This window comes from Leiobunum rupestre, chromosome 10, assembly GCF_980474605.1.
Source record: "Leiobunum rupestre chromosome 10, qqLeiRupe1.1.hap1, whole genome shotgun sequence".
In the NCBI taxonomy this organism is placed as follows: domain Eukaryota; kingdom Metazoa; phylum Arthropoda; class Arachnida; order Opiliones; family Sclerosomatidae; genus Leiobunum; species Leiobunum rupestre.
The window spans coordinates 18,477,871-18,492,786 of NC_143393.1; the positions used below are offsets into that span (position 1 = coordinate 18,477,871).

General features: G+C 37.5%; 1 protein-coding gene across 1 annotated transcript; it reads right to left on the reverse strand.

The window, feature by feature from the left end:
- Positions 1-633: 633 nt before the first annotated feature.
- Positions 634-7,674, reverse strand: LOC149924940 (cytochrome P450 2U1-like). The gene is made up of 8 exons (XM_090161676.1): positions 7,448-7,674; positions 6,796-6,920; positions 5,468-5,574; positions 5,102-5,403; positions 4,133-4,248; positions 1,117-1,372; positions 861-1,048; positions 634-806 (listed from the first exon to the last, which is right to left on the reverse strand). The coding sequence occupies exons 1-8, from the start codon at positions 7,672-7,674 to the stop codon at positions 634-636; spliced, it is 1,494 nt and encodes a 497-aa protein (XP_090017802.1).
- Between the last annotated feature and the right edge of the window lie 7,242 nt (positions 7,675-14,916).

Consider the following 14,916-nt stretch of genomic DNA (forward strand, 5'->3'; position numbering starts at 1 on the left):
TTGGTGGGAAAATGATCCAGGAAACATTTTACGCAAATTCATTAATATTTAGGACTGCCTCAACGAGCTAAAGTTTTACCATTATAAACAAACCCATTTATAAGCAAAAAAAATTATGTCACTCAAATACTTTAACTGAACGAAATATTTAATATTTATTACTTACTTAAGTTTACACAGGGTTTATTATAGTAATAAGTACCGGTACACAATAAAATAATTTGCAGAAATCCCCACAAAACCAGGTCCTAACTTGTGATTTTCAGCAGTTATGACTTGGTTTAGTGGGGCTTTCTGGCAAATATTTTATTGATCGGAGCATTACGGCAATGGGGGATTCTAACTTATAGGGAGCTTTATTATAAACTTATGGTAGTATATTATCGCCCTTGCTATAGTTTAGTATATTTCGTTTTAGGCACCAGGCTGAGAATTATTTATTGATTGCGCAATTGCTCTGATAATCAGAATGACATTTTTTGCTCATTCTAATTATCATTAAGTTACTTATGCGTAAAAATATCATTACTTTGACGTGATCAAAGTTTTAATTTCTATACAAACAGTCAAGCAATGATGGAAATAATTGATTACATTTAAAATAGTAATGATTAATACGGCTGTAAAATGATATTATCGAAGTTCTAGGCGAATCAAAGGACTGACGACCATCTGCGTTAGAACGGTGATTTCGTCCAAACAGACTCCTTTATCCGGTGGCAGGAAGCGGAACTTTTGCATTAGTGACGTGACGAACAGAAACAATTCCACTTCCGCTAATTTGGCTCCTGGACAGTTACGTTTGCCTAGGTGAAATTAACATTCAAGATCTAGCAACGATTAAAATGAGTAACCCTAACCGACTCCGAAGGGAATAACCCTCTCAGCCTTGACGATGGATTTTAGGTCCGGGGTCAAGAATCTTTCTGGCCTAAAGTTCTCAGGGTCACCCCAGAATGTTCGGTCGTTGTGAACTGACCACAAGTTGAGTAACACCAGAGTGTTTTTGGGAATCGTGTATCCGGTCAGCTCTACATCCTCGGAGGTCCTAATGAATGAGATGACGACTAATTCCATCTTGAACTTGATTCGAGATCAAGAGTGTCTATCCCTTACCAATGAGGGTCGCTGATGGCCGCGAATGTCCTCCAGCGCATCACTTCGAGGACGAACGCTCGCAGTAACACTAAGCGTTCTCTGTCGTTCCACTTTGGTTCTTTCTCCGGTCCAAGAACGCTGATGATTTCTTCGTGGATCATTTCCTGAATTAGTTGATGGCGCGCCAAACATAGTAAGGTCCATTCGATTGCGCTTCGAACAATTTCGCTGCCAGCCATTAAGATCAGCTGGCAGTTTCCTAACAAACTCGGCACTGCGAGGGTGGAACCATAAGCGCTTGTAGTACAGCTTTTTTAAGATGAATATATTTAGGTGCCTGAGATCGTAGGAACCAACGCTTAAAATTATAGGTGCTCAAATACCATTTTTTGGGAGTCGAATCGAATATCAAATATTTCTTTTCAATCCACGTCAAATACCAAATCGAATATTTAAAACGTTTAATAGTTTGTCCAAATATTTATTAAGGAAACACAGGGACAGTTATCGGGTAAAATACCAATTGGTTTTACAGTTTTACTTTTCAGTTCTATGGTAATTCAAAACTCGCCAATGCAATAATCTAGCCAATAAGAGACCTAACAGCTAACTTTGAAGCATAACAAATGTTATTTACCGGTTTTCGAATATAGACTATATGGTCAGAAAAAAACAAATGATCACGAACCTTTTCAATGTATATTCGAAACTACGAAAACAATATTCGATTTGGTATTCCATCGAATCTTCCCTCAAGTGTACTAGCATGAATGTATTAATTTCAACCATGAATATCGAACTGCATTAGGTAGTCTGACCTCCGTCGCTAGGATGGGAGGGCTTAGCTATCATGACGTCGGTCACGCGCTGCCGCTCAAAAATTGAATTGAAGGGCAACGTTTTGAAACTTGACTAACTTTCAGTGCAAAGGCTTAGCTCAAAATTTAGTTTCGAAAATTTTATTACACATCTTTTTATTTGAACGAAAATAGATAAGAATATGAATAACAAATTCCTTTATTTATGATTATCAATTGATTTTGTAGTAGTAGAGGTATTTTTCTAAGAATCACTAGTCATTTTCTTCGCCGGTTAAATCGCGCAATCCCGGAAACGTTTTGTGAATCGAGTCAATGACAAATGTCTGTCTCCTGATTGGCTCAAGTGATTACGTGAAACGCGGAAAGGCACCGCCCATCTTAGCCCCAGATGGTAGAAAGGGTAATGATATAGTTCGATATTCATGGTTGAAGTAGGTGGTTTTTTATCGCTTGTCCGGGGACAAAAAGTGTAAAGATATTTTATTCACCTGTTCTCAGGGTAAGATTTACCCTGTTCCGAATTTTGTTCGCTTGTTCCAGAGCTCTAAGGTTACACTTTTTACTCCTCCTCGAAAGGAGGTCTAGAGGGAGTAATCTAGCTTTGTCGTTTGCTTACGAAAACATGACGGGCAAGCTCTTTATAAATCTTGGAGGAGAGAAGTATTCTGGAGTGGAAAATCCCATAGCGGTAATAAGAACGTCCTTTCCCGCCTATTGCTGTTAGAATTACCCAGACTGCCTCGGTTTTTGGTCGGACGTCAGCTTTATCTGCCATCATTCTGGTGTTAGTATAATTTCTCGTGATTTAGGTCGTGTCTGCTATCGAAAGAGGTTATTTTTTACTTATTCATAAACAAAACATAAATCTCGGATCCTCCATGCTTACAGCAATAGACGGTAAAATAAATTCCAACGGCTCCCAGCCTCTGAAGGGTTTTTGAATTTGGGGGTAGGAAAAAAGGGGGAAAGTTTCTTGACAGCATGGCTGCCAGCCTCCCCACTTCGCGACTTTAATTGTCACTGAAGTCATTTCAACCGTTTTTCAGGTCTATTACGATTGATATCAATTAATTATTTGTATTTTAATTTAAAGAATTCAAGTTATAGGTAAATTTACAGTTAAACAACCATTTTGTCTAGCTTTTATTCCCAAAATATAATGGTCAGTTTACTTAGATGGCGCCACGTGCTCTACGAAGAATCACGATTTAGATAATTGTTACTCTGCCACAGTTAAAAATTGGTCTCTGCGCATGCTCCAATACCAACCAATCCGGTGTTCCCTCCCTGGCTAGTGTCCAGTTTTTAAGTGGCAATGACGGTTTAAAATTCCACCCCCATTTATTTTACCGTCTATTGAAAACTAATTTTCCATTTCCACCAAACGGCTCCACTTGATGACGTCCGACCAAAAAGAGCATGATGGGAATTTTACAAAGCCGTAGGTGGCGCCCGACTTTTCCACTCCAGAATACTTCTCTCCTCCAAGTATAAATAACCTTTAACCTTTAACTACTCCCTTCTTACTCGAACTCGTTTATATCGTCAAGACAGAATTGAAGTAAAATGACGTCATATGGCTACACCTTTTAACTTGCTCAAAAAACCCAGAACAGGCGAAAAAAAACCCACCTATTGAATACATTCATGGTACTAGAGTTCTCAAAACGGAAACCCTCTATTTTCCATTTAGTATAAATTTTATGCTAGATGGAAAATAGAGAGTTTAAAACGACATCTATAGTATCGATCGTAAGAACCTTTTGTCTTTCGAGAAAACGTGTTTAAAGATATTTTAAATCATTAATTTATTTCGTAAACTGTAATTAAAGCTAAATTTAAAGATTTATGTTAATAATGCATCAGAAAAAGCAAATATTGTTTCCACATTCGCAAATATTGTGTCAGATTTAATTGGTTATTTCGATCTGAGTAGACTGAGTTTCAGTAGGCTAAGTAGGCTTAAGCCTAGGGACCGTCTGTTAGCTAACGTGCCTATGCTGTCTGACCATTGACCAGGACGTTAGCCGCGTCGAATGAAGTCTAGAAACGCTTTAAGAATTCCTTTAAACTATTGCTATTGCTACGTAAGTTTGTCAGAAATCGACTGAAGCGACACCAAGTTTTTCCGAAATAAACTAAAATTTCGGGATTGGTCGAGTCGTAAGATCTCAGTTCCTAAATACTTTCTGTGCCATTTCTGTAATAGTCACCATTAAAAGTGGTGGAGTTCCGATGGCCTTTTTGCTGGATTTCAACCAGGAAGTGATCAATGTAGTCTTTTCTGTCGACTGTGTCCAATAATTCCTCGCGTTCGTCAACTAATTCGCTATAATCGAAAGAAAATTAACCATTCTGTCAGTTTTGGCAAGATATTTTTATACCATAAGTTTATAACTATTTTACATAAGTGGGTCAGTTAGTCGAATTAATCAGCGACCACTTTTGTGTAGAGTGACGTAGAATTAACGTTGTACCGAAAAAGAGGAGCGCTTCTAAATAACATTACACGCGACTTTAAACAAATTATAAAGCGTCGGGCCTACGCAAACGAAACAAGATAATCCACAGACAATAAAATTAGGAGCCGTTGAGCGCCAAATAGGCGAAACTATAAAGTAAATTTGGTCTTAACCAACTTGTTAAAATGTGAAATCAAAATGACGTGACTACCTTTTCACAGCTAACTTCGATTCGGTAATTCGTGTTCGAAGTTGGCCGTGCGACGTTAAAGAAAAAAATATTCCTTCCAGATACTGCAGACAGCTAATTAACTTCCACTTTTCTATTACAAAGTGTAGTTCAAAATTTAAACCACCATTAGCAAAATAAAATGAATTTCGTATTTCTTAGGATAGATGGCGCTGCAGTTCTCCACAAAGTCACGTGACTACCATCTTTTCAGCCCCCCCCCCTGGACTTTATAGTTTCGCCTATTGATTTGAAAAGGGCGCCAAATATTTTTAGAAGGAGCCCATAAAACCTGCTGATGAGGGAGGCGCCAAATTTAGCATCCAAACTGTACCCCCTTAATCCAAAACGTTCCTACGCGCCTGCTTAGTCTGATGTCCACCAAAAATGTCTGGCCATTCTAGAAGTATGTAATAATTGAACCCGTGGAATATAGGAACTGTCACACAATTATGTGACAATAATTATAAACATATGATTATACCGCTCACTTGAAATAGTTTTCGAACTTCAAAATTTCTTTTCTCAATTTTATTAGTGATGGCATGTATTTGGCCGAAAGCCGGTGTAAAACTGGGAAAAAGTAGATCATTCTTAATTTTTGGAAATAGTACAAAAACTGAAATTGGAATGAGTTGATCATTTGGGTTTTTTCGTGCTGGCTGTCGAAGGTTTTGCCGCAGAGTATGTGCATGATCACGTTGTTGACGGCCGGGCTTAACACCTCTCTGACGTCTACATCTTTGGTACCCGTTTTGGGTACCAGGGCGTCGATGGTTCGTTTTATTTCTTCCTATAACCAGATAAAATAGTGAACAGATTGTTCTGAATGCATTGCGAACAAGCGCTACATTTACCATGATGACTTCTTCGATTTTGAAATCGCTCAAGCCAACATTGCGCAAAGCCGTGATGATGAAACGTTTCTGTTCTTTCCATGGCTTCCCGTTCATGTCCGAAATATCTGAATATTAAATTAATCGACTCAAAATTGCACCCGAAAAGTCTTCGTGTTGATTAATCAACTCAAAATTGCACCCGAAATCTCTGCGTGTTGATTAGTCAACTCAAAATTGCACCCGAAAAGTCTTCGTGTTGATTAATCAACTCAAAATTGCACCCGAAATCTCTGCGTGTTGATTAGTCAACTCAAAATTGCACCCGAAATCTCTGCGTGTTGATTAGTCAACTCAAAATTGCACCCGAAATGTTTGCGTGTTGATTAGTCAACTCAAAATTTCACCCGAAATGTTTGCGTGTTGATTAGTCAACTCACAATTGCACCCGAAATGTTTGCGTGTTGATTAGTCAACTCAAAATTGCACCCGAAATGTTTGCGTGTTGATTAGTCAACTCAAAATTGCACCCGAAATGTTTGCGTGTTGATTAGTCAACTCAAAATTGCACCCGAAATGTTTGCGTGTTGATTAGTCAACTCAAAATGGCACCCGAAATGTTTCCGTGTTGATTAGTCAACTCAAAATTGCACCCGAAATGTTTGAGTGTTGATTAGTCAACTCAAAATTGCACCCGAAATGTTTGAGTGTTGATTAGTCAACTCAAAATTGCACCCGAAATGTTTGAGTGTTGATTAGTCAACTCAAAATAATAATAATCAGCTACGCTAATACCCAAGGCACCACCCTATACCCAAGTCATCTAGCGACTTATAATGCCTTTAAATAGGTGGCTGGCTTACAATGCGTAGGAAGCTGGTGGCAAGCCCTTCATGCCACGCGAGCCAACAGCTCCCTACACTAACTATTACCGTTAACCTCTACAAGTTTTTATGGAAGAACTCGGTGGAGAACTTGCAAACTCAACGCAGAAGGCTTAATTTCGAGTTTTCACCCAGTGCCACAAGCTAGGATTGAACCCGGCTCCTTTTGTGGCAAAAATGCACCCGAAATGTCTGCGTGTTGATTAATAAACTCAAAATTTCACCCGAAATATTAATTCTTATTTTATTATTTTATTTTATTTTTATTGTTTTTATTTATGGCGCGAAATTTAAACTGTTTGGGGAAGGGGATGAATACCTACTGATTTAAAAATTATAAACAAAAGTTCAACTTTGAAAAAATTTGGCCCAAGAACCAGTAATAATAATTTATTTTTTAGTTTCAAGATAATTTCCTTTTCTACGCTTCAGATTTCTGGTAAGACTATACGGGGTAGCACTTACGCGTGCTTTCGGAGCTCCACTCGAAGAAGCCGGGAGGTCTGTTCGCGAATTCGTCCTTCCTGCCAGATTCCTTCAGAGCGTCCAAGTCATTTATCACGACTGTCCTTAGTGATCCAAGTTTCAGACTGCGGTAAGAACCCAGTACATTAAAGGGAGTATAACATGTTGCGGGCAGTAATACAACACTTCAGTAATACAGTGTGTACAAAGTTGTGATTACACAAATATGGTCGGGACGTGTTCTGTAAACGCTTAATTGTTGTGCCTGATGAAGACCGCTGGGACGGTCGAAAGCTAGTCGCGGCTTTTTATTAATAAAAAATGTTATGTTATCCATGAGAACCTTTTGTTAAAGACTCAATTTTTAAATAATAAAGATATAAGTATGGCAATTAAAAAATTATAACCAAACTTATTTTCAGAGTTATTGCGCTATTAAGGTACTTCAGCACAGAGCCCCTAGTGTGTAAATACGCTACCAAGGACGATAATATATTACTCAGTTTGGTTGCAAGTTCAAGTCGGAGCTAGGTGAGAGTGTCAGTGTTCCAAAAAAGTTCGGTCAGAAAATGACAATTAAAACTATTGAAAGTGTCACACTTATTTTTATTACGTTACTTATGGTGGATGTAGCTATTAGAATCGTATTAACCTGAAAATGGGTCCGTATTTCTGTCCGAGACGGTGAAATTCTCGGTGGAAGTCCTTCCCCAAAAGAAATGGCAGGTACCCGACGATGGGCAGGCCGACGGGACCAGGTGGGAGGGAGCGATTCCTCCTTACCAGCTTCCAGACGATTATACCAAGCAGTACCGCACTCAATACGAGACTAACATTTGGACTGGAAAAATCTGAGACGACAAATTCTTTAACGACCATTTTCTACGGTGCTCTGGGCTCGTATTAATCATCCAAATATGCTTCATTTTATGTCGTTGAAGTGTAACTTTATTTTCCGACCCAAGTGAGAGTTACTGTTTGGGGGAAGACGATTAGGCTGATAATAATAATAATCGATATTTCGAGTTGAGTATATATATTTACTCTGGAATTCAGTGTTTCCCAAACTGATTATTTAAGTCAACCTTTCACATTTAAAGAATTGATTATGGATAAGTTAACGATACGGTTTATTTCAACAAAACGAAAAAGCCTAGATTACGGGTGCATCAAGTTGGCCCGCGTCTTTCTCAAATCAGATATTTTAATAGTCTATCATGTTGCTCCACAATGCACCATCAGTTCCGAATTTTGCACCCCAATGGTCTGGCAAGTAAACGCAGATCGCAAATTTTCCAATTCGACATATTGAACTAGCCTATCATCTAGCACCCACCATGTACCTCAATGCACCGCTAAAACTTAAATTTTGCACCAAAAGGTTCTCCAGTTAATCTAATTATACGGTTCTGGGGTTTCTATGGTTTTCTATTGAATTAAATTTTGAAAATTTAATTTAGCAAAATGAATGTTTTTATAGTTTTATTTTTATAAATGAATAGTTGAATTATAAAGATCAAAGATGAATAAGGTACGTATAGTTTACCACAAACGTTTTACTTACGTGCACAAAAGGTTTGAAATAGCCACATGAATTACAAAAGTTGTGGTTAGTTTACTTTTTCACAGTTAGACCGTACGTTTAAACTGTACTCCAGGGTAATTGGCTTGGTTTATTAAACAGAGACAGAATGACAGACATGTAGGTTAGATATCAGAAAGTAGGGTTGCAAGAAAGACCCCTACATGTAGATCTTGTAGCGCTAGCTTTACTGTTCAGTTTAAGATCTCATAGTTATATAGGGTGTTATTCAAAAGGTTATGCAAACATTTAAAGGAGTTGTGGGAGGTGAGTTGAGAAGTATGACTGTTTTTCCCATTTTCCTACGATGAGTTAAAAGAGCGCCAGAGAGCTTCAATGTGTGGGCTACTAGCCCCTGGAAGTAGGCTGCAACAAGCGCTAAAGCAAGCGGCAGCGAAATGCGAACATTAAGGTAAAAAAGGACTTTGTAAACCAATCGAGGTAACCAGCGTAATAAGGTAACTTAAACAGTATTTAAAGTAACATTGGCTTTCTTGTTTTGATGTATCGGGCGCGTCACTCGTGACGTAGAAGTGACGTTTCACTATAAAAATTCAACGAGTCACCCTTTTATGAAAGTGTTGGTTGCACGAAAAATCGATAGTAATAAAAACGAATGAATGCGGGCTTCTTTTGAAGCCCAGGACGTTCTCTTTCCAAAAGTGTCATTGTCGAAACCAATCAAAGTGTATTAACTTTGAGTCCGAAACTGACCTTTTTCGCTCCTCAAAATCCTGAAATTTTCGGCGAATTTCTCTCCTCCGTAGCACGAGCAATTTGGGGCAAATCAAAGGTGTAGTTTTATTCCTAAAATTGAAGGAACTGAAGTGGAGGGATTGTGTTTACTTGTAGAAGTTTTCAAACCAGAGGTTTTTAATCATAATATTAGGCTTATTATCGACGTTTAACAAATAATTTACGAGGAGCCTTCGGTTTCATATCGTTTTTCTGCTACGTAGGCTTGTCAGGGTTGCCACAAAATTTTCAGATTCAAATTCCCTGACTATTCCCTGTTTTCCCTGACCATTTTAAGAGATTTTCCCTGACGTTTTTACATTTTACTTTTATCAGAAGTTAATAAATTTAGATGGACTTATTTTTCAGTAAAAAGGTTATTGCAATGTTGAAAAAATTCGCCAAACATTCAAGGAAATAAATGATAATCGTGGAATTTGTCATACATCTAGAGTTAAATTACCTTCAAAAAGTGCCCAGGTAAAATTGAATTCCCTGACTTTTCCCTGAATTTTTACCAATTCTTAAAATTCCCTGACATTTCCCTGACTTTTTAGGCCATTTTGAAGTTCCCTGACTTTTCCCTGATTTCCCTGTTTTCCCTGACGTGTGGCAACCCTGCTTGTGTATGCCTATTTCAATTACTACTGCGTAGGACTTTTTCCTGGGTGTTAAATCAAACTGCTTTTAATCCCAGATGTAAAGAAATGTATTACAGACAATTAGCCAATGATACGCTTCGCATTTTCTGACGTCATGGGTGCCGAGAAAGTCTGGAAATTCGCCGAAAAACTCGATTTCCACCATTTCGACTTCTTTTTATAATAATTCAAAGACCACTTAACCGATTTCGATGAAATTTTCTGTACTTGCTATAAAATGTTTGCTCTTTCTAATGAATGATTAATTAGCCATAGCTAAAATTTCGTGCAACCAACACTTGAAGATCTAACCTTCAAAACTGAATTGAACTCCTACGTATCTCGTGACGAAACCGGTACATTAAAACAAGTTTGGCAAGCGTAATGACTTTATAGAAAGGCCTATTAATATATTTAAAGGTATCCCCCTTCGCTTATTCATGTTGCAACAAAAATAGAAATGGAACTAAAGCACCTAGGGCATGCGGTAATAACTTTTCAAAATTAAACTTTTTACCCAACTAACCAAAAGTATCATAAAATGCCTAAGTATGAGTAAAAGTATGTCAGAAAAATATAATTTTAACTCCACATGGCTTCACAGTCGGATTTTAGGGTAGACATTCTGATAAATAAGCATAAACACGTTATTGATGTAGTATTTTGAATTTAGTCCATATAAAAATAGTTATTTTTATCAGAAATACATGTATATCTGTTTTTATTTACTTCAAATTTATTAGTTTTAATTTCAAGATTACTTGATTGATTTTAATTTCAAGATAACTTGACTGTGATTTTAATTTCAAGATAGCTTGACTGTGATTTTAATTTCAAGATAACTTGACTGTGATTTTAATTTCAAGATAACTTGACTGTGAAGTGTTTAATTTTGGTATTCCGCAGGACAAATGGGTCAAGCGTCTACAAAAGAATTATAGGAGGACAGTAAAAAATAACCCAAAAGTAGATCATGCAAGAGATATTTGGGGTCGAAATCGTAAAACGAAGATGATCCCTAGGGCAAAATCTAAAGAGGGAGTAACTAATTTACTTTCACCTAAAGAAATTAGAAGTGTTAAAACATTATCACCAGCGATTGAAAACATGCTGGATGATACACCAAGTCAGATATTCTACAATGATTTAAGCTCAAGTACAATGAGCTCTCAGTCTTGCCCTATTGTCTTAAGTCAGCCTTCTACTTCAAATGGAAACTCCAATTCCGCTATTAGTAGAAGAAATAATTCCAAGAAGGCTTCAAATAATGGGGATGGAGAGCGTCCTAGGACGGCTCAAACACAAAACTGAATACCACTAAGAATCCATCAACACGTTTTGAAGTAAGGCCTTTAATAGTTTATGCGGGTTATAATTAAGTTTTATAGTCAGTTGCAGGCTAAGAAAGACAAAATATATAGTACAGTCGGCGTAAGGATACCTCAGACCATTTCCGGCCAGTCGACCGCGCGAAATTTGAATTTGACCACTTTACGGTCAATTTAAAATTTTGTGATTTTCATCGTCTTTTCGCGCCATCTAGGAACCGAAATTGGAATCTATTTTTTAATTTCATGGTGTCCTGAGTTTAATTACTGAATACAGCCGAATTATTTTTCTAAAGAAAGTTCGATAATGGAAGCTCCAAATATTTTAAATAGCCCAAGAGGTTACTATAAAAAGCACGATAAAGGTTTATTGTTAACAAGTAAAGAGAAAAACATAATTTTAAACGTCTATAGCTCATTAAGACAACGTAAGCCTCAAGAAACCGTGGTAACTATTTTAAAAGAAACTGCCGATTTAACTGGTAAGACGTAGAAATAAATTTACAAAATTAAATAATTATACCTACTATTTTAAATTTAAGAATGATAGGAATGCCTTATCTTTTAAATTTGCTCGCCACCACAATTATAAAATTTAAAAATAAAGATTCCAATTTTGGTTTTTAGATGGCGCTAAAAGACGACGGAAAGAGCAAAATTCAAATTTGACCGTAAAGTGGCCAAATTCAAATTTCGCGCGGTGGAATGACCGGAAACGATCTGAGGCATCCTTGCGCCGATTGTACTATATATTTTGTCTTTCTTAGCCTGCATACTGACTATAGTTTAAAGTGACAAAATGTTTTATAGGTCACACCGTCATATGAAGACGCCAAAAGCTTGGATATGCATAAAAAAACAAATGGTAGAAGAACTTAATAAAAATAACGCGGATCAAAGAATTTTTAATTTGAAAATGGGGAAAACATTTTCCGATAGGACAATAAAAATTAGAAGTGCTAGAGTCGAAGATTTTCTACAAGATTATCCTGCATTGCGCTATCCCCAACTAGTATAAGTTCTATATGAAAAGACCGGAACCACCGTTTGGTTGAGAATAGCAACAATTTAAAAAGGGAAAAGTAAGAGGAGACCAACTTGTGGCGGAAAGCTACTCTTTGATATGGGTCAAACGAAGCACTTCGGCCTACCATGGACTCTATTATACCTTAAGGCCTACAGGCCTTTTAGTCGAATTCAAATAAAATGCGTTTGTCGCGCAGAAGGTCTAAATAGTGGGGTTTGAATTGTATTGTCGCTTGCGTTGCTTGTAAAAAGCGATTTTTTTTATAAACCCATAATATTGATCCCGGAGAGTAAGAAAAAAATGTTGCCCGAATTTTAGAGGCCTGAATCGGCAGGGGGAGGGGGTGGAAGTGTACACGCCCCCTTTTTTACATTTTAATTTTTATATAATGAACTACTTACTTTATAAACAAATTCTCAACGGAATTATAGTTATTAAGGCTAAGGTAGTTAATGCAATTTTTTTCGTGGATTCAGTAGCGTCAGAAGGGGGTAGGCAGCGGTTTCATTCCCCCCTCACTTCATTTAGTTTTAATAAATCGCAATTAATTTTAACTTTAATCTCGTTCCATACACCCAATATATATTTTTTAATGTTAATTAAGTCTCCGGGCTACTAATAATCTTTTGTTTTATTCCGAGTAACAATTATATAATTTTTGGCGCGCGTTTTATTGTACCCCCACCTACCAAAAAAACGAATCGGTTTAATTTCACAAATCTCTTAAACATTGGTGAAAAAGCAATAATTATTTTTAATTCCACACCCTTCTGCTTAACTCTAATATACACATAAACGACATTTACAGTGAATATGCAGTAGACGACATTTACACGGTTTTCTTCTTAGTCACATCTTAATCAGAATCACTGTCCGATTCGTAATAAATATTTTTCGGAAGGTTGGTGCAATCTTCAGCGCAAATACAAGCGTCAGTGCATTGTAATCCATTTTTGCGACATGAACAATTTCCCTTGCAACCACTTTTACAACCGCATTTTACCAATTCCAGAATGGCTTGAGGTGCTGGAAGCTCAAAGCTAGGTATTGCTTTAAAGCTATTTGAGTTTTCGTCTTTCGACCACCCGAATTCTTGCGCGTTGGGAATGTTGTAGTTGTTATATTTAGCACTTTTCCATATCAAGGTAATGTAATGCGCTCGCATTATATGTGGTCTCATAGCCCCTCTCGTTGGTGGAAGATTTTCGCCGTGTAAACCTCGTGATGAGTATAACTGCCAACGAAAATCTTCGAGGCTCAGTTCTTTTTTAGCATTGTACAGCTTGCAGAGGTATCGCAAAAGATTTTCTTCGGTTTCAGGATTTACAAAAGCTGAAGGCTCTCCGAGTGAAGACAGTGCTTCGAGTATCTTAATATCACATTGAAGAAATTCTTTAATTGATCTTTCTTTTGAACGCCTGAAAAACTTTCCTGTCACGTCACAGCCAGTGTACGCGTGAAAACCAAGTATGGCATTGGCGCGCAAAATACCGAGAGCTTTATGGACGGCTGATACTCTAATTACAGATTTTGTTTTTCCTACTTCCTTAACAAAGAAAGTACTTTTTGGGAGGAACGGGTAAAAGTAGACCATCAGGAGAAAAACATCGGTATCTGGAGATTCGACGAACAGATTGGCTGATTTTTTTACGTTTAACGCGTGCAATATTAACAGAGTATCCGCTTCTTCGTGCGAATGAGTAGCGATTGACGGATTAACAGGAATATTACCTTTAGTAACCATTCCGTATGACACGAAACACATTTTTGTAGCCATTTTACGGTGTTCCACTGTGAATTCACCCAGATAACGAGTCAATTCAGACTTCGTGCGTATGGAGGAAAATAAGTCCTTGAAAGTTACGTGAGCGATATGCGTGCTGTCGTTAATATGATAATAGGTAGAGTTGTTTTCAGTTCGCTTATTTCTAGTTTGCTCTTTCAGCGAGAAGTCTTTGTATGTATCAAAAATTAATCGAACTTCTTCGTAGCCAAGTGACATTTTTCTTATGATTTCAACAAATGTCTCTGCGAGATCCTTACAAGTCTTCATTTTATCGGTTTTCTTCATTGACTGTACCACAGCCATTCCATCTATTAGAAGCGCATTGTGGGTACCTTCTACTTGTTCTTTCTCTTCCAAACCACCGTAAAGCTGTTTCCTGGCCGTAGTTTCAATACTTTCTACGGGAGTTCTGGCGTCTTGCTCAATACCTTTCTTGATAATGTCTAGAGTAAAGGATTCCAAAACATGTACCACTTTCGCTTTATCGTTTGGTAAGAGAAGTGAACCGTCACTCGCAAAAAGTCCACGTGGAATAGCTCCGAACTCAAACTTTCCAATACATTCTTTCAAGTTCAAATCCCGACTTCTAGCGACAACTGTAAATCTTTGTAAAAGGTCACGTTCTTCAGTAATTTTTACGATCTTCTCCCCTACGCGAACTGATCGACTAGCGTTGCCCGTCTTAAATGTACGAAGTTTGACTTTTTTCATTGGCGCCCAGACACTGAATTTTCCGTTACGTAGACGATCAGATACAAATGCTTTAAATTTTTCTAGACCAACTTCGTCTCTCATGATGATGTTGTGAGTAGTGGTTGAATCCACTACTCTATGGGTTAAGATATTTTGAAGGTCCGTCGATTCGAGTTGGAAAGGATCACCGTGAGACTTTATGACATTCGTTAGCTTATTAACATTTTCGTCAATACGTTTGTACTTCCTGCCAGAACTTTCGTGATGTTTGTTATCTTTGGTATTGTCAGATATACCATAGTCAAAAACCAATTCTGAAAGCATCGGAG

Bases quoted from the DNA above. Each gene is read 5' to 3' on its own strand.
- LOC149924940 (XM_090161676.1), bottom strand. From the start codon at position 7,674: ATGGTCGTTAAAGAATTTGTCGTCTCAGATTTTTCCAGTCCAAATGTT. The intron at 1,373-4,132 runs GTGACTATTACA...CCACCCTCGCAG, and splicing joins GAACTCCACCACTTTTAATG to TGCCGAGTTTGTTAGGAAAC. The intron at 807-860 runs GTTAGGGTTACT...AATTTCACCTAG, and splicing joins GGTTATTCCCTTCGGAGTCG to GCAAACGTAACTGTCCAGGA.